Source organism: Oncorhynchus mykiss, chromosome 16 (genome assembly GCF_013265735.2).
Source record: "Oncorhynchus mykiss isolate Arlee chromosome 16, USDA_OmykA_1.1, whole genome shotgun sequence".
Classification (NCBI taxonomy): Eukaryota; Metazoa; Chordata; class Actinopteri; order Salmoniformes; family Salmonidae; genus Oncorhynchus; species Oncorhynchus mykiss.
Window position 1 is genome coordinate 64,063,932 of NC_048580.1, and position 19,157 is coordinate 64,083,088.

General features: G+C 42.7%; 1 protein-coding gene and 1 pseudogene across 1 annotated transcript; both read right to left on the minus strand.

The window, feature by feature from the left end:
* Nucleotides 1–318: 318 nt before the first annotated feature.
* On the minus strand, nucleotides 319–17,678 carry LOC110492523 (probable ATP-dependent RNA helicase DHX35). Its single transcript, XM_036947536.1, has 20 exons — nucleotides 17,525–17,678; nucleotides 16,755–16,882; nucleotides 16,571–16,663; nucleotides 15,975–16,052; nucleotides 15,667–15,771; nucleotides 15,503–15,564; nucleotides 15,299–15,368; nucleotides 14,650–14,709; nucleotides 14,052–14,164; nucleotides 13,311–13,407; nucleotides 13,072–13,230; nucleotides 6,978–7,188; nucleotides 6,704–6,828; nucleotides 6,208–6,453; nucleotides 5,953–6,030; nucleotides 4,897–5,026; nucleotides 4,724–4,805; nucleotides 4,540–4,611; nucleotides 4,191–4,302; nucleotides 319–2,740 (listed from the first exon to the last, which is right to left on the minus strand). Exons 1-20 carry the CDS (start codon nucleotides 17,583–17,585, stop codon nucleotides 2,702–2,704), a joined length of 2,121 nt encoding a protein of 706 aa, XP_036803431.1. The 5' UTR covers nucleotides 17,586–17,678; the 3' UTR covers nucleotides 319–2,701.
* LOC118939600 lies at nucleotides 2,255–2,358 on the minus strand (annotated as a pseudogene).
* Nucleotides 17,679–19,157: the final 1,479 nt, after the last annotated feature.

Consider the following 19,157-nt stretch of genomic DNA (forward strand, 5'->3'; position numbering starts at 1 on the left):
TAAACACTGATCTAATGGTCATTATAAACTGGGTGGTTCGAGCCCTGAATGCTGATTGGCTGAAAGCTGCAGTACATCAGTATGACAAAACGTTTTTACTGCTCTAATTAAGTTGGTAAACAGTTTATAATAGCAATAAGCACCTCAGGGGTTTGTGATATATGGCCAATATACACCACGGCTAAGGACTGTGTCCTAGCACTCCGTGTTGCGTCGTGCTTGGAACAGCCCTTAGCCGTGGTATATTGGCCATATACCACACCACCTCAGGCCTTATTGCTTAAGTTGAAACCATTTAACAGACACAGACAGGCATAGTTGAGCCCATGACCATACGGCTTTATTTCAAGATGTGGAGGGATACAGCTGCTTATCAGAGCTGGGCAACTACAGACTACAGATTACACTGTGGCTTTGTGACAGACGCATCAAGATTCTCAGCACAGAGGAACATCAGTCATCTCACAGTCAACTACATTTGTGCAAATCTACATTGTGATCTTAGCAGTGTCCTTAATAGACTACCATTTAACATGCAAGAGTATTTCACTTGTAGTCATTCTACTATTCAGATTGCATTGGATCATCTATGGTATGTTAGTTTTCCAGAGTTCAGAGGCAGTTATATTGTACCTAGAAAGGACATGGAATTGAAAGTTAAAATCATGCAGACTTAAGTCAAAGTAAGGACAGCAACCTTACTGAAATGCAGGTCCTATGGTCTTGTTTGTTTTCTTACTCTAAAGCTTTTGGGGGGCATTTTTTTTACCCAATAATAATAGCAATCCTAGAGAAAATCAAAGAAAATAAGGAAGAGCAAATCAAGACAGGAGCAGGGTTTGTTGTAATATATGGGGTGAAACATACTTAAAATGGGCCATGCTATCTGGTATCCTTCGGACGTCCCCCCCCCATTGAAGTTAAAATGTAAAATGTTAAGGTTAGGGTTATGGGTAGGGACATCCAAAGGAACCAAGATAGCAATGACCCATAAAAATGTGTGCCTTCCTTTCTGTTGAACATTACTGGTCTTGACACTGACAACGGTGTACAAAAGAACAACTGATTTATGCAAACCACAACCAATGGCGATATAGGGAAACAGTGGTGGGCCAAAGAGAAATGGCTCAAAAATATAAAATGCTTACATTTTTAGGCTTCACATGCATCTCTGAATGCACTTATTCGTATGGAAAAATGGCACTTACATTTTTCAGTTTTGATTGCTTCTTTTGCACTTAAAATGCTTGATGGGTTATTTGCACATTTCATACCAAAATGAAATGTGAAATATGGTTAGATCATTTGGCACAGAACGGTTAAAAAGGCCACTATGTTTGAGATAGACAGTAGTAAAGAGTTGTAGAGACGCTGTCTAAAAGCAAAGAGGTCTTTTTCACAGTAATAACCCAGAACGCTACATTCTGGGTCCACACATCAAATCCTAAATGGATTTTCCATCTGTGGCACAAGCTTATAGATCTGTGCCACTGAGTCAAAACACTTATGATTGAAGATTGCAGGGTTCTCCAACTCTGGTCCTGGAGAGCCATTAGGTGTGCTGGCTTTTGTTCCAGCCCGAACACATCTGATTTAACTAAACGTGATCCAGATTGAAGACCATGAGTAGTTGATCGATTGTGTTGAGGCTGGGTTGGAACAAAACCCTGCTTTTCCCGTATCTCTCCAGGAGTGGAGTTGGGGATTCCTGTTCTAGAGAGACAAGTATTGGAAAAAGGAGACCGCTAGCCTTGGTACTGACAGCTACAGTAGAATGAGACGAGCACCCAGTCTAGGGGAGGAGCAAATTATTACAAAATAAGATACACAGTTTTTGCGCCCCCCCCACCACCCCAAAAAATTAATAAAAAAAAAATTAAACTTTTCACATCCTCACACTCAGTCTTCATTTATTTACCGCGCCATGCCACGATTCAAATCAAACCCCCCATAGCAATGTTTACACAGCATCTTGGTTTTACAAATTACTGCACATATACACACACACAGATTATCTTAAACTGGAAGCATCTACCTGTGGAGTCTAGCTGGTGTTGGTAGGGATTTTATTTGACCATGGCGAAAAAGAGCTACTGCGTAAATACTACAGGGTTCGATTGAATTGAGCCCAAAGCCATAAAAAAATAACCATGGAACCAAGGACCAGGCATGGTACCGCCATTCCCTGGACCCGAGCCTGCTCTGTCTCTATATGTACAGGTGTGGATGGGACCTGGTCTAGTTGGCCATGCTGGAAAGGACAGAACTATGGAGCTCTCCAACCATATTATAACTATCAGACATTAAACTGATAAGAACAGATCCTACATTTGATCTAAGCCAAAACGCAGATGGGGGGGGGGGTCCACTAACCCTTCAGTAAACTCAGAACAAACATCCCATTTACATGCTCATTTGTTCTGTCCCTTTCAGAATGACCCTCTAGTGACTGCCATGTGGAATGGGAAATAAATATATAATACAGATTTGTACAGGGTGATAAAGGGGAAGAGGGTATCAGAATGGGGATGGGGGGGGCACAGTGTAGGTTTAGGAGGGGTGTTCTCCTTTCTCCTCTTCGGGTCTTACCCAGTACCCTGCTTCCCATGACTCTGTTCCCCTAACGCTGGTCCTCTCTGGGTGAGGGGTTGGAACCAGGATGTAGTGGTCAGAGTTATGAGAGGCGCGGACAGGAACCAGCTCAGAGGACCCTGGATCTCTTGCTGGTTAGTGACCCATGCTAACAGATGGGGAGAAGGAGATACAGACAGAGAGAGAACAAGAGGGATATAGAGTGAATCAGAGAAAGACGAAGATAAACATATATGGTAGTGTTTTATTAGGATCCACATTAGTTGTTCCTGAAGCAGCAGATACTCTTCCTGGAGTCCACACAGAACATCAATAGACTGTTCTACATGCATAAGACACGATTAGATCCAAAACAAGGTCCTACGGACAGTTGCACGCATGTATACACTATATATACACAAAAGTAGGTGGACACCCCGTGAAATTTGTGGATTCGGCTATTTCAGCCCCACCCATTGCTGACAGGTGTATCAAATTGAGCACAACGCCATGCAATCTCCATAGACAAACATTGGCAGTAGAATGGCATTACTGAAGAGCTCAGTGACTTTTAACGTGGCTGTCATAGGATGCCACCTTTCCAACAAGTCAGTTTGTCAAATGTCTGCCCTGGTCGACTGTAAGTGCTGTTATTGTGAAGTGGAAACGTCTAGAAGCAAAAGTGGCTCAGCCGCAAAGTGGTAGTTCCAAACTGCCTTTGGAAGCAACGTCAGCACAATAACTGTTCGTCAGGAGCTTCCTGTAATGGGTTGACATGGCCGAGCAGCCGCACACAAGTCTAAGATCACTATGCGCATTGCCAAGCATTGGCTGGAGAGGTGTAAAGCTCACTGCCATTGGACTCTGGAGCAGTGGAAACGCGTTCTCTGGAGTGATGAATCACGCTTCGCAATCTGGCAGTCCGAAATCTGGGTTGCCAGGAAAAAAAACACTAACTGCCCGAATGTATAGTGCCAACTGTTGGATGATGGAGGAGGAATAATGGTCTGGGGCTGTTTCATGGTTCGGGCTAGACCCCTTAGTTCCATTGAAGGAAAATCGTTTACGCTACAGCACAATGACATTCTAGATGATTCTGTACTTCCATCTTTGTGGCAACAGTTTGGGGGAGGCCCTTTCCTGTTTCAGCATGACAATGCCCCCATGCACAAAGCGAGGTCCATTCAGAAATGGTTTGTTGAGAACGGTGTGGAAGAACTTGACTTCCCTGACCTCAACCCCATCGAACACCTTTAGGATGAATTGGAACGCAGACTGCGAGTCAGGCCTAATCACCCAACATCAGTGCCCGACCTCACTAATGCTCTTGTGGCTGAATGGAAGCAAGTCCCTACAGCAATGTTCCAACATCTAGTGGAAAGCCTTCCCAGAAGAGTGGATGGAGGCTGTTATATTAGCAAAGGGGGGACAAACTCTATATTAATGACCATGATTTTAGAATGAGATGTTCAACAAGCAGGTGTCCACATACTTTTGGTCATGTAGTGTACATACATAACCCTAATGTGTTATGGGTGTGCTTTTTTAAAACTTTCCTCAGAACAAACAGGCGAGAACAAAAAGAGTAGAGTATTAGAAAGACAGTGTTTTTCTCCTACCTTAGCCTGCTTGTAAAAGTGGGGAGCAAGCTCGACCAACCAGGAGGACTCGACAGCTGTGACATCACGCATGTAGTACTTAGAGGTCTGCACGACTTCATTGAAGACAACCCTGGGGGAGGACAAGGCAGTGTTAGACGCATATATCTAGGAGATTCATTCCTCTCCTCTGAGACCCAGACATATTTGATCTATTCCAGAGCTCAAACACCTGATTCAGTCAACTATTCATTATGCCCTTGATGAATCAGCTGAGCTAGTTTAGGGCTACAACAACATAGTGAAACCTCTGGGGTCCCCGGGGAGAGGTTTGAGAACCCTTGGACCAATGTAAAAGCCAAATCCTCACCACTTCGTGGGCTTTTCTCCAAACAGCACGGAGTTTGGATGGATGTGAAGCTCTCTGTCATCCCGTAGAGTCCTGGGAAACAGAAGATGTGAGGAAGGGATGAATTAACTGTGGAGACATTGAGCTTAGTCAAGGCAAAAGCAATGAGCAACAGACAATAGTGTTCCAGGTAGTTGGTAGTCACCTGTAGGATCCTGAGTGGTGCATGCGGGCAGCGTTGGCAAAAAACCCAGACACAATGCATCTCAGGATCACATCCGGGTCACCTGGACAAGACAAAAACCCAATTCAATTTGAACACCGTAAAGAGGTGCACATAAAGGATACAAACAGGACAGAAATGTGGGGTATACACACCTTCGCTGGAGGTGCGTGGCACCTTGAATTTATTCATGAGTCGCCTGAGCTGTTCTCGTACAGTCATGGCTCGCTGCAGACCCTTGTAGTTGAGGAAGTGTTCCTGACACCACTGAGAGCTCTTCTGGTGCTAGATGGACGAGGTGGGGGGGTAGAGACAAACCAGTTTTAGGTTAAAACCATTTAGGTTTTATTCCCTCTGGAAAATAACAAGGGTACTTACAATGAACAAAAATATAAAAACACAACATGTAAAGTGTTGGTCCCATGTTTCATGAGCTGAAATCCCAGAAAATGTTCCATACGCACAAAAATATTATTTCTCTCAAATTTTGTGCACAAATGTTTACATCCCTGTTAGTGAGCATTTCTCCTTTGCTAGGAAAATCCATCCACCTGACAGGTATGGCATATCAAGAAGCTGATTAAACATGATCATTACACAGGTGCACCTTGTGCTGGGGATACTAAAAGGCCACTCTAAAATGTGCAGTTTTGTCACAGAACAAAATGCCACAGATGTCTCAAGTTGAGGAAGCGTGCAATTGACGTGCAGGAATGTCCACCAGAGCTGATACCAGAGAGTTGATTGTTAATTTCTCTACCATAAGCTACCTCCAACATCGTTTTCGAAAACTCTATGCAAAGGAGATATGTCGCGCTGCACGAGACAAATGGTGGTCACAACAGATTTCTGATCCACACCCCTACCTTTTTTTAAGGTATCTGTATGCGTAACTGTATTCCCAGTCATGTGAAATCCATAGATTAGGACCTAATTTATTTATTTAAAATGACTGATTTCCTTATATGTACAATTTTTGAAATTGTTGCCTGCTGCATTTATATTTTCAGTTTTCAGGAATGCAAATGCTTAGTAAAGCTGATCTTTATCTTTAGCACGAAGTCCTGAAAAGATATAAATCTAAAATGTTATATCATTCAGCAGAGTGCTTTACTGTTCATGGACCATGTTCATATAAAAAGATTCAGGTTGATCTCTGCTAAACGGAAGGCTTCATTCCTAGCAGTGGCCCATACAGTGGCAGTGCCCACCTTGATGAAGGCTTCGTAGACATTGAGCATGGTGAGATGATCTCCTTCCGCCACAGCAAACTTCCGATGCTCCCGCGCCTATGGAGGAGGGAGGAGGATGGGAGCAGAGAGAGAAACATGCAGACAGAGGGGGAGACGAGAGGTGAATAGGATGGTAGATGCCGTGCTTCTCGAAGCACAGAGACAGACATACAGATCTGCACAACAGAACGTTTTAGACTGGGCATTCAACATGACGACATCTGCAACACTCACTGCTGGTTTCTTCTGATTGGCTGGCACCATGAAGATGTTTTGGATCTGCATCATGGCTGCTATGGTAACAATCTCCTTGGAACAGCCAAAGTTTCCTGACTCCAGCAGCATCTTGGCAAACATGGGGCTGAGGGGGAACTCTGCCATACGCACGCCCATAGGGTCAGTCAGACGACCATACTGGTCCAGACCCCCCAGGGCGTAGAGCAGCTCCAGGGCTTGGACCATGGACTGGGCTGGAGGAGGCTAGAGTAGGAACAATTATAAAGTTGGCCTGTGTATTAAACTATCAAAGTTCATAATTTGTTGACAACCAGTCTTGGTGCTCTTTGAGTCAATTCACCATCTTTTAGAATTGTGAGCCTTTCACAGTGCTCTTAATCTTGTGTACAGACTACTTCAGCATCTGACCAAATTCCGAAAATGTTTAGATCCGAGTAAACCCAAGATTACAGTGCTCAAAACAAAGTACACACATTGTATTGGATGGACTCACAGAGAGAAAGCTGAATCGCAGCACGTTGTCTATGCCCAGAGCTTTGAGCTGCAGGATGACAGGGGCCAGGTTGGTACGCTGCATCTCAGGAACCGTGGACGCAGGCAGCTTCTCAAAATCCTCCTCTGGAGCACACAGACAGGTCAGAACACACACCACAGTACAGGGCTGATCTGAGCAAGTTTAGAGCTTTCTTGACACTTTTTCCCCCACACCGATGGCCTTTTCCGATAACACACACAGAGACCCCACCCCCTCCCTCACACATACACACCTGTGTATAGTCTGAAGCACTTCCCGGCTCGGTTGCGTCCCCCTCGTCCTGCCCTCTGACTGGCTGAGGCCTTGGAAATGGGCGTGACCACCAGCGACTCGATGGCAGTGCAAGGGTTGTACGCCCGCAGCTTGACAAACGCACAGTCGATCACAAACACGATGCCGTTGATGGTGATTGACGTCTCTGCTATGTTAGTGGCCACCACCACCTTAGAGAACCAGAGAGAGCGCTTTAACATAGACAACCCACTCCTGTATATCCAATACAGGGCTTTTATAAAGCACATGCTTCAGCCACTCAGATCATTTCATCCTGTGGCAAAGTGTTTTCATGGCTCGGTACTCTTAAGGAAGCTTACCGTTGTCCTATGTCCAAGCGGAGGTATAAAAGCATTCTTTGCCATCTGAGGGCTTGACAAACCTTTTTTTGCCACTTGTCCTTCAGATAATTAGGAAAGATTTTTTTACTTGTCCAAATGTTAAAGTCACCCGTCACGTTACTCCCACCCCTAGAAAAGGGTCTCCAACACCAGCCCGCGGGCCGACAGTTGGCGAACCCTGCTGCAAATGTTTAAAAACCCACAGATTAAAATATCCATCAGAAATTAAAGGGGAGATCTAATGATGCATCAACTAGCATGGTTTACTAATGACTAGGATTATCATCAACTAGCATGGTTTACTAATATGACTAGGATTATCATCAACTAGCATGTTTGCTAATATGACTAGGATTATCATCAACTAGCATGGTTCACTAATATGACTAGGATTATCATCAACTAGCATGGTTTACTAATGACTAGGATTATCATCAACTAGCATGGTTTACTAATATGACTAGGATTATCATCAACTAGCATGGTTCACTAATGACTAGGATTATCATCAACTAGCATGGTTCACTAATATGACTAGGGTTATCATCAACTAGCATGGTTCACTAATATGACTAGCATTATCATCAACTAGCATGGTTCACTAATATGACTAGGATTATCATCAACTAGCATGGTTTACTAATATGACTAGGATTATCATCAACTAGCATGGTTCACTAATATGACTAGGATTATCATCAACTAGCATGGTTCACTAATATGACTAGGATTATCATCAACTAGCATGGTTCACTAATATGACTAGGATTATCATCAACTAGCATGGTTCACTAATATGACTAGGATTATCATCAACTGGCATGGTTTACTAATATGACTAGGATTATCATCAACTGGCATGGTTTACTAATATGACTAGGATTATCATCAACTAGCATGGTTCACTAATATGACTAGGATTATCATCAACTAGCATGGTTCACTAATATGACTAGGATTATCATCAACTAGCATGGTTCACTAATATGACTAGGATTATCATCAACTGGCATGGTTTACTAATATGACTAGGATTATCATCAACTAGCATGGTTCACTAATATGACTAGGATTATCATCAACTAGCATGGTTTACTAATATGACTAGGATTATCATCAACTAGCATGGTTCACTAATATGACTAGGATTATCATCAACTAGCATGGTTCACTAATATGACTAGGATTATCATCAACTGGCATGGTTTACTAATATGACTAGGATTATCATCAACTAGCATGGTTCACTAATATGACTAGGATTATCATCAACTAGCATGGTTTACTAATATGACTAGGATTATCATCAACTAGCATGGTTCACTAATATGACTAGGATTATCATCAACTAGCATGGTTCACTAATGACTAGGATTATCATCAACTAGCATGGTTCACTAATGACTAGGATTATCATCAACTAACATGGTTCACTAATATGACTAGGATTATCATCAACTGGCATGGTTTACTAATATGACTAGGATTATCATCAACTAACATGGTTCACTAATATGACTAGGATTATCATCAACTGGCATGGTTTACTAATATGACTAGGATTATCATCAACTAGCATGGTTCACTAATATGACTAGGATTATCATCAACTAGCATGGTTCACTAATATGACTAGGATTATCATCAACTAGCATGGTTCGCTAATATGACTAGGATTATCATCAACTAGCATGGTTCACTAATATGACTAGGATTATCATCAACTAGCATGGTTCACTAATATGACTAGGATTACTAGCATGGTTTACTAATATAATATGACTAGGATTACTAGCATGGTTCACTATCATCAACTAGCATGGTTCACTAATATGACTAGGATTATCAGCAACTAGCATGGTTCACTAATATGACTAGGATTATCATCAACTAGCATGGTTTACTAATATGACTAGGATTATCATCAACTAGCATGGTTCACTAATATGACTAGGATTATCATCAACTAGCATGGTTCACTAATATGACTAGGATTATCATCAACTAGCATGGTTCACTAATATGACTAGGATTATCATCAACTAGCATGGTTCACTAATATGACTAGGATTATCATCAACTAGCATGGTTCACTAATATGACTAGGATTATCATCAACTAGCATGGTTTACTAATATGACTAGGATTATCATCAACTAGCATGGTTCACTAATATGACTAGGATTATCATCAACTAGCATGGTTTACTAATGACTAGGATTATCATCAACTAGCATGGTTTACTAATATGACTAGGATTATCATCAACTAGCATGGTTTACTAATATGACTAGGATTATCATCAACTAGCATGGTTTACTAATATGACTAGGATTATGCCTTTGGCTGCTGGACAATAAAATAACATTGATTTTAAACCAATAGAACATGAGAAAAATGCTGGTTTCAATGTCATATTAAGCATTATAAAATACACTACATGTCCAAAAGTATCTCATTCCAAAATCATGGGCATTAATATGGAGTTGATCCCCCCCTTCGCTGCTATAAGAGCCTCTCCTCTTCTGGGAAGGCTTTCCACTAGATGTTGGAACATTGCTGCAGGGACTTGCTTCCATTCAGCCACAAGAGCATTAGTGAGGTCGGGCACTGATGTTGGGGGATTAGGCCTGGCTCGCAGTCTGCGTTCCAATTCCATCCCGTGTTCGACGGGGTTGAGGTCAGGGCTCTGTGCAGGCCAGTCAAGTTCTTCCACACCCATCTTGACAAACCATTTCTGAATGGACCTCACTTTGTAGACGGGGGCATGGTCATGCTGAAACAGGAAAGGGCCTCCCCCAAACTGTTGCCACAAAGATGGAAGTACAGAATCATCTAGAATGTCATTGTGCTGTAGCTTAAAGGATTTTCCTTCATGGAACCATAAAAAACAGCCCCAGATCATTATTCCTCCTCCACAAAACTTCACAGTTGGCACTATGCGTTCCGGCAGGTAGCTTTCCCCTGGCATCCGATAAACGCAGATTTGTCTGTCGGACTGCCAGATGGCAAAGTGTGCATCACTTCAAAGAACAGGTTTCCACTGCTCCAGAGTCCAATGGTGGCGAGTTTTACACCTCTCCAGCCCGAAGCTTGGCATTGCGCATGGTGATTTTAGGCTTGCTGCGGCTGCTCGTCCATGTCAACCCAATTCATGAAGCTCCCAACGAACAGTTATTGTGCTGACGTTGCTTCCAGAGGCAGTTAGGAACTCGTAGCAAGTGTTGTAACTTGAGGACAGAATTTTTACGCGCTTCAGCACTCAGTAGTCCCGTTCTGTGAGTTTGTGTGGCGCTAGCAGGGCATAAATTTGACTAACTACCTAGTTGGAAAGGTGGCATCCTATGACGGTGCAACATTGAAAGTCACTGAGCTCTTCCGTACGGGCCATTCTACTGCCAAAGTGTGTCTATGGAGATTGCATGCCTGTTTGCTCAATTGTATACACCTGTCAGCAATAGGTGTGGCTGAAATAGCAGAATGCACTAATTTGAAAAGATGTCCACATACATTTGGCCATGTAGAGTAATTCCCTCAACATTTCTATGGTCGTATTTTAGGCTACTTTGAAACAAGTTAAGACATGCTTCATAAAATGACATAAAACATCCAGGTTTTAAAATAAATCATTTTATGGTTAAATAGCTTCAACATGATGACCGCCTCCACTAACGTGGCCATTTGATCTGAACACTACCGTGCCTCGAGTCAACAGAATCAACTAGCATTATCTTTATTCTGTACAGGCTTGCTTCATTTCACTCTGTCATTTACAATAGTATTGTGGAGTAACTACAATGTTGTTGATTTGATCCATCCTCAGCGTTCTCCGGTCAGTCATTAAACACCAACCTTTTAAAGTCACCACTGGCCTCATGGTAAAATCCCTGAGTGGTTTCCTTCCTCTCCAGCAACTGAGTTAGGCCCCTGTGTCCTTGAAGTGACTGGGTATATTGATACACCATCCAAAGTGTAATTAATAACTTCACCATGCTCAAAGGGGATATTCAATGTCTGCTTTTTTAAATTTACCAATAGGTCTGACTTTAACTGACTTGTCCGGCCCATACAGATCCAAACACGACTGCTGCAGTAGAGAAATAGATTTTATGCCAGCAGCATACCACCCTGCATACACCCTGGCTTGCTTCTGAAGCTAAGCAGGGTTGGTCCTGGTCAGTCCCTGGATGGGAGCCCAGATGCTGCTGGAAGTGTTGTTGGAGGGCCAGTAGGAGGCACTCTTTCCTCAGGTCTAAAAAATATCCCAATGCCCCAGGGCAGTGATTGGGGACACTGCCCTGTGTCAGATGCCGTCTTTTGGATGGGACGTTAAACGGGTGTCCTAACTCTCTGGGGTCATTAAAGATCCCATGGCACTTATTGTAAGAGTAGGGGTGTTAACCCCGGTTGTCCTGGCTAAATTCCCAATCTGGTGACCTAATAATCCCCAGTTTATAATTGGTTCTTTCATCCCTCTCCCCTGTAACTATTCCCCAGGTTGTTGCTGTAAATGAGAGCGTGTTCAGTCAACGTACCTGGTAAAATAACAGATTAAAAATTATTTTTGCTTTTCACAAGAGCAGCACTTTTTCTTGGTCAATCATAAGTCATCAAAGCGGCAATAGGCTACAGTCATAGAGCATCGCTCAGTGTGTGGCAAAAGTTAGGAGATATCTAATCAGTGAAAGATGGAATTAAAATTACGGAGTAAAAAGGAGAAGGATAGGCTACAACGACCAAGAGCAAACAGGTAGGCAGGCTGCTACTTAATATTCTGAATGGAGTTATTTGTAACTAAAATGAGAAAGTGTAGGAAGTGCAGCATCAGTTAGCTTAGCTAGCTAGCTTAACTAGCTTCTCCTGGTTCGATGCAATCCAAGACAGGTACTATGCAATCATATTTGATGATAAATAACCTAGCTATGGCAGCCCTTAGTCTATTATAGCGCGAGTCGGCTTGGTTGGTTGCCGTCTCTCCTCCCCCTCCTCCCTCACAGTATGCCCCCTCCCCCGTCTGCTAGTGGTACCTCTCTCCCTCCTCGTGTGCTTTATCAGCTCTGGTTAATAAAGTAGCTTTTCTGATGCTTTGTTCACCTGGAGCGGACTGGGATCCACCTAGGACTATATGGAAGGAGTCTAGATGTCCTCAGGTCCGTTTGGAACGGCTCTCTATATTTAAAAAAAGTATGCTTATCGGGTCCAGGTGGGAAAGACCCAGGTCTATTTCAGAACCGGTCCAACTTTTTGGATCCGTGAAGACCACTGTGTGAAATCTTTTTGAAGTCCCTGTAGGCTTTTTTTTTATTTATGTACATAAAAAAATATATATTCCAATGTTAACCTCTCTGATCAGAGTAATTATTTGATATTGGGGTGTGTGATTTTTTTCTCTCGTCCATTTAGACAACCAAAATCTATATTCTTCTTGTCCAACAATAAATAAATAAATCCATTTGTTTTTACTTGTCCCGGACAAGAGGACAAGCCTTTATGTTGGACGCTGCATCTCTTCAGGACGCTGATATGATACATGCATCATATGCAGTACCACTAGACCAGCTCTCACCAACCCTGGTCCTGGAGAACTAGAAGATGTGCAGGCTTTTGTGCCAGCCCATTAACAAAACAACTAATTTAACATTCCATTGATCAGGGTTGATGACCACTGCGTAGGGACATTGGGACGGAGTACAGAGGCAGATTGAAATTCACCTTGCGGACAGTAGGGGGCGTCCTCTCAAACACCTTCATCTGGTCAGTGTAGGGCAGGCCTGCGTACATGGGCAGCACCTTGAGGTATTTCTTCATGCCGAGACGGCCCAGAGCCCTGGCCTGCTCCTGGAGCAGAGACACCACCTTCTCCACTTCCTCCTACAGGTCACACACAGGTCACACACAGGTCACATGACAACAAGTACCCAGTTCAAAATCAAACCGTAAGAGAAACACACCTGTCCAGTGAGGAAGGCCAGAACATCTCCATCATCCTCAGTCTCATGGATCTTCAGCACCGTCTCCACTGTGGCCTTCACATAGTCTGGGACTGGGCTGGGGACAGAGAGATAGGGGAGACAGTGTATAATAACTGGGCTGGGGACAGAGCAATAGGGGAGACAGTGTATAATAACTGGGCTGGGCACAGAGCGATAGGGGAGACAGTGTATAATGACTGGGCTGGGGACAGAGCGATAGGGGAGACAGTGTATAATAACTGGGCTGGAGACAGTATATAATGACTGGGCTGGGGACAGAGCGATAGGGGAGACAGTGTATAATGACTGGGCTGGGGACAGAGCGATAGGGGAGACAGTGTATAATGACTGGGCTGGGGACACAGTGTATAATAACTGGGCTGGGGACAGAGCGATAGGGGAGACAGTGTATAATAACTGGGCTGGGGACAGAGAGATAGAGGAGACAGTGTATAATAACTGGGCTGGGGACAGAGCGATAGGGGAGACAGTGTATAATAACTGGGCTGGGGACAGAGCGATAGGGGAGACAGTGTATAATGACTGGGCTGGGGACAGAGAGAAAGAGAGCGCAGACAATGTGAGGAGATGCTCAACTCAGTCTGTCCTGAGCTTGATTAATTCTGACACCAGTGAAACATTAATTATGTGGGGCTGTAGAATGTGATCATATGTGACAGGTTTGGAGACAGAAGAGACGCTCAGAATTCCATGGAATACCTGACAGTGTAGAAGACGTCAACGGGGAAGGTGCGTCCCTCCACCGTCAGAATTCCACACGTGTCCTTGTTAGGATCTCCAGTCTCGTTCAGGTTAAAGAACTCTTGGAATTTCTGCAGCCAAGGTGATAACATAGGAGTGGGTTAGATGTAGCCAGGTAAACAGGCTTGTCACTGGCATGACCACAACAAAGGAGTTGTTTGTTTATTTCTAAGACAAAATAGATACTTTATCGAAACTGTATTTGCAAATGTGAAATGTAACTGTACCTAAAGTGAGATTCGGCTGAGCTACACAGGGAACAGAATTACTACAGCAATTCTGAAAAATTCCTATGAAGCAAAAATTGCTGAGCTGGCGAACATAAAAAACATTTCTGCACAAGACAACAACAAAAAAATACAGTCTGATGTCCCATCTGGCTTGCTGACTGACGCAGTCATGAGCCGACTGCATCTTCATCTGTCTGCACTATCTTGGTAGTACATTTCAGATGTCAGTGCACTGTGGTCTCTCATGACATCAGCTTATATCTCCCAGTTCCTTTGTTTCTCTGTACTGAAGCATATCTGTCCATCTTAATGAATCAGAGAATCACCTTGGCATCCAGAGTGGCAGAGGCCACTATCAGCCGGAGGTCTCTGCGCTTCTTCTGAATCTAGAGAAGGATGAAACGGGAAGAAAGCTTTATTTAATTGATTTAATAGATTTCAGATGCATTGTTAGCCTAACTGAATGCATGGTCAGTGGAAATGCATTACAGTGAAGTAGATAGAGCTGTTAAAGCTGGGAATCCTTAGTTGCTACATACATTTCTTGACTTCTAAATTAAACATACGCCCATTGATTCTTGAAGAACATAACTTATAAATGCCCGATGAGCTTAGTACAACGGCCGCACCCAATCAGAAACGCAAAATATAAGCTTGTTATACTCCAATATTTGTTTATTTTATTTCACCTTTATTTAACCAGGTAGGCTAGTTGAGAACAAGTTCTCATTTACAACTGCGACCTGGCAAAGATAAGGCAAAGCAGTCAATATAACATTGCATAGCCTCATAACTCAAGTTTTTATATCATGGATGGTCAGTCCTCTGATCCATAGCTGTGGCTTTGAGTTGAAGAGTGGTTTCATTCCTCCAGGCCCATCCCTCAGCTTTTTATCAGAACATAGGCAAGGTAAACACTTTGCTATCGTTTCAATTAAGGATTCCAGCATTAAAGGAGACATGCACAGAAGCTACCTTCTTTAGCAGGCCGATGGCTATGTCCGTGTAAAGGGTTCTTTCATGGGCCTCGTCGAGCATTAGGACACTGAGGAGGAAAGATAGACAGATCCCTGGGGTTAAAACAGGATGAACCCAGACTATGAATCCACCATTGATATTCAGTCTGAGGCTAGTATTGCGTAGCCAATAGTAGGTCAGTTTGTTAGTGAAGTTATTCACCTGTACTTCTTCAGTAGAGGATCAGCCATCATCTCTCTCACCAGCATCCCATCTGTCAGGAACTGAGAGAGAAAGAGAAAATTCACATAAGGAAAACAGCCAACAAAAGGAATTTATGGTACCACTATGTGTCAGGGGACATGGCGGCAGGCTGAGTGTAGTACCTTAATGCGGGTGGCATGGGGGTCAGAGCAGTCATCAAAGCGAATGGTATAGCCCACCTCATGCCCCAACAGGGCTCCACGCTCTTCTGCCAAACGATTGGCTACCTGACAGGAAGAGAGGGGAAACAACCTCAGTCAGGCAGAACTGTCTCTTAAAAAAGTGCCAAAATACAGTTATTTTAATGAAGTTATATCATTTTTTGCAACTCTTTAAAATGATAAAAGGGACTATTTGATATTCAGGGCAGTAAGCGGTCCAAAGGGCCAGCAGAGCTCAAGGAGAATGTGAGGGAGATAGGAGTACTTACTGAGATAGCAGCCACTCTACGAGGCTGTGTCACACCAATCACCTTCCCCTCAGCTGCCCAGCCAGCCTCCAGCAAATACTGAGGTAGAGAAAGAAAGGAAGGGGTAAGAGAGAGGGGAAGAGTGGGATGCAGAAGAGCAAGAGAAAGACAGAGGACAAGGGGGAGTGTGAGAGAGCGAGGGGCATCAATATAAAGTCTAGGACAGCCTACTCAGCAGAAATTAAGTCCCACTTGATTTGCTCCGAACCCTGGTTGCATAGAAGAGAAAATGGCTAGTAAGCAGCGGACAAGGTCACTCTCCCGCTCTGTAAGAAGGAAGCTGTGTGAAGGGTATCAGTCCACTGCTGCAGTGTCCTGCCTGGAGGCTGTTCTACTGGCTGGGAAAAAAACTCAGCTTCGCTAGTGGAAGACTGGGGTGTCCATAGTATTCTCCACAGTAATGAGTCAAGTGTTCCCCAACTTCTATATTAATCTGTCCTACTTCATGAGAATGGTCAAAATCTTCATATTAAGTTAGAACTAGCCACATATGAACTGCTGCTTGAGCCAACTCTGTCGTTGTCAAGCCTGGCTACTGTATATTAGCTTATCCAAACCTGAGGGATCTGTGTAGTCTTCCCACATCCTGTCTCTCCTACGATGATCACTGTCTGGTAACTCTCCACCAAGTAGAGGATGTTGTTTCTGTGCTGAAAACAACATGGCAGACATGTCAACAGGGCTCCTATGATTTAGTCGAAACAATAAAAAACACTTTACTAATGAGAGTTGATGAGCAACCTTGAAAACAGGAAGTTTCTGTCGCTGCTTCTCGATGGACAGCGCGGTGTGAGGGTTGAAAATGATGGGGGAGCCTGTCGTTTCTGTCGTGACATGCCGCTCCTCCGATATCCCGGGGGCCTCCGAACCTTAGACACAGACGATGATGATGTAGTATAATTAAAGAACGGCGTAAATTCATGATCAACCATAATCAACGTCGCAATGAAACAAATACAACATTGATAAGATTACCTAATACCACAGATTGTTTATCTGCATAGTGAAATGCTGCTGACAGCTTGGATTCAGCTAACGTTTACATAACTAACGCCTGATATGATGACAGGCCAATATAGCTATAGATATATTGTTACTGCAAAGGGACGTGCAAAATCCCTTTACCTCCTTATGCATAACCGAGCGGGAACCGAATGATAGTAACTAGCTAGCTAGTTAGTTAGCTACACCCCTTTACATCCTAGCCAATGTGGCTTGACAACGTATGTTTTGTCATGTTGGGAAACTTAAATACGTTCACAATCCTCAAGATAGCAGTAACTAGTTACTAACGTTTCCGTTAGCTAGTTAACGTTATAACTAGCTAGTATCAATGACAATGGACCACAGTAGTAACGTTAGCGATCATAACACAACGCAGGCGGGAAAAAACGTTGGTTATCTGCAATAAATATCTTACGCACTAATTCACATGCACAAATTAATACAGTTTTTACGTGAAATGACCAAATGCATGCAATCATTGTCTAATTTAACAATATTGCGCTTACCCGGTTTCCAAAATTTCATCGTGGAGAGGGGGGCCGCCATCTTGGCTTCTACGTCACACATTTTTTCTAGCCTAATGGTGCATTCAACACAACTGAGAACAAGGAAAAATACGAGGTCAAATCATGACGTCAGTGATTTTCAGGTCAGGAAGTCGGAGCTCAAGCAAGATGCCCGAGTTTATGACTTGGAATTACGAGTTGGATGACCGTTCAAAACACTTTTTCCAGGTTGTGCGCGTGTTTTACGAGTTCCCAGTTGTCTTGAACGCACTGAGGTCAGATGTCGGAGATTTCCATTTCCGAGTACATAGTTCCTAGTTGTTTTGAACGCGGCATAAAAAAGTGAGAAAAAAAACATAAAACGCGGTGTTATGAGTATGACGTCATGTTTACGGCGCGATTCCTTGAGTGTTTATTATTTTGACCACAATATGGCACAAATGACCATAGAAGTCAATGCTTTATGCTATATATATATATATATATATATATATATATATATATATGTATATATATATATATATATATATATATATATATATATAACATTTTTTAAATGAGTTATACAGTACATACCTGTACATACCTGCCTTGAGAAAGTATTCATCATACCCTTTGACTTATTTCACATTTTATTGTTAAAGCATGAAGATTTTTTTTTTCTCAACCATCTACACACAATACCCCATAATGACAAAGTGAAAACATGTTTTTAGAGCTTTTTGCAAATTGATTGAAAATGAAATACAGATTTATCTCATTAACATAAGTATTCACACCCCTGAGTCAATACATGTTAGAATCAATCACCTTTGGCAGTGATTACAGCTATGAGTCTTTCTGGGTAAGTCGCTAAGAACTTTGCACACCTGGATTGTATAATATTATTTTTTTAATTCTTCAAGCTCTGTCAAGCAGTGGCAGACTTACCAGTAGCTAAAAGAGGCAATTGCCTCAGGGCTCACATCATCAAGGGGCCTCCTGAGCTGGGCATAATTTAAAAATAATAATATTAGCAATCATTTAAAAATATATATTTTCTCAGCTTGAGAACCCCCCATGCTCTGCTCGAGGCCTTCCACTCGAGACCACTGTCCAGGTTAATGAGGCCACATTGTTGACAAAAAAGGCCTCCAAAAAAGTTCATGAATCCATACAGCCGAATAATAATTCATAATAGATCAATATTTATTTCCATAACTTTTATATTTTATTTTTTATTTTTATTTAACAAGGTAAGTCAGTTAAGAACAAATTCTTATTTAAAATGATGGCCTACCAGAAGGCAAAAAGCCTCCTGTAGGGTCAGGGGCTGGTATTAACAATAACAAATAAAATAAAAATATAGGACAACAACATAGCATGGCAGCAACACATCAAAACACAGCATGGTAGCAACACAACATGACAACAACATGATAGCAACACAACATGATAGCAACACAACATGGCAGCAGCACAACATGGTAGCAGCACAAAACATGGTACAAACATATTGGACACAGACAAAAGCACAAAGGGCAAGAAGGTAGAGACAACAATACATCACGTGAAGCAGCCACAACTGTCAGTAAGAGTGTCCATGATTGAGCCTTTGAATGAAGAGATGGCCATAAAACTGTCCAGTTTGAGT

Coding starts and splice junctions, on each gene's coding strand:
- LOC110492523 (XM_036947536.1), bottom strand. CDS start 17,585: ATGTGTGACGTAGAAGCCAAGATGGCGGCCCCCCTCTCCACGATGAAA. Junction 16,883..17,524: donor GATGAAATTTTGGAAACCGG/GTAAGCGCAATA, acceptor TCTGTGTCTAAG/GTTCGGAGGCCCCCGGGATA. Junction 2,741..4,190: donor ACTTTTACAAGCAGGCTAAG/GTAGGAGAAAAA, acceptor CCCATCTGTTAG/CATGGGTCACTAACCAGCAA.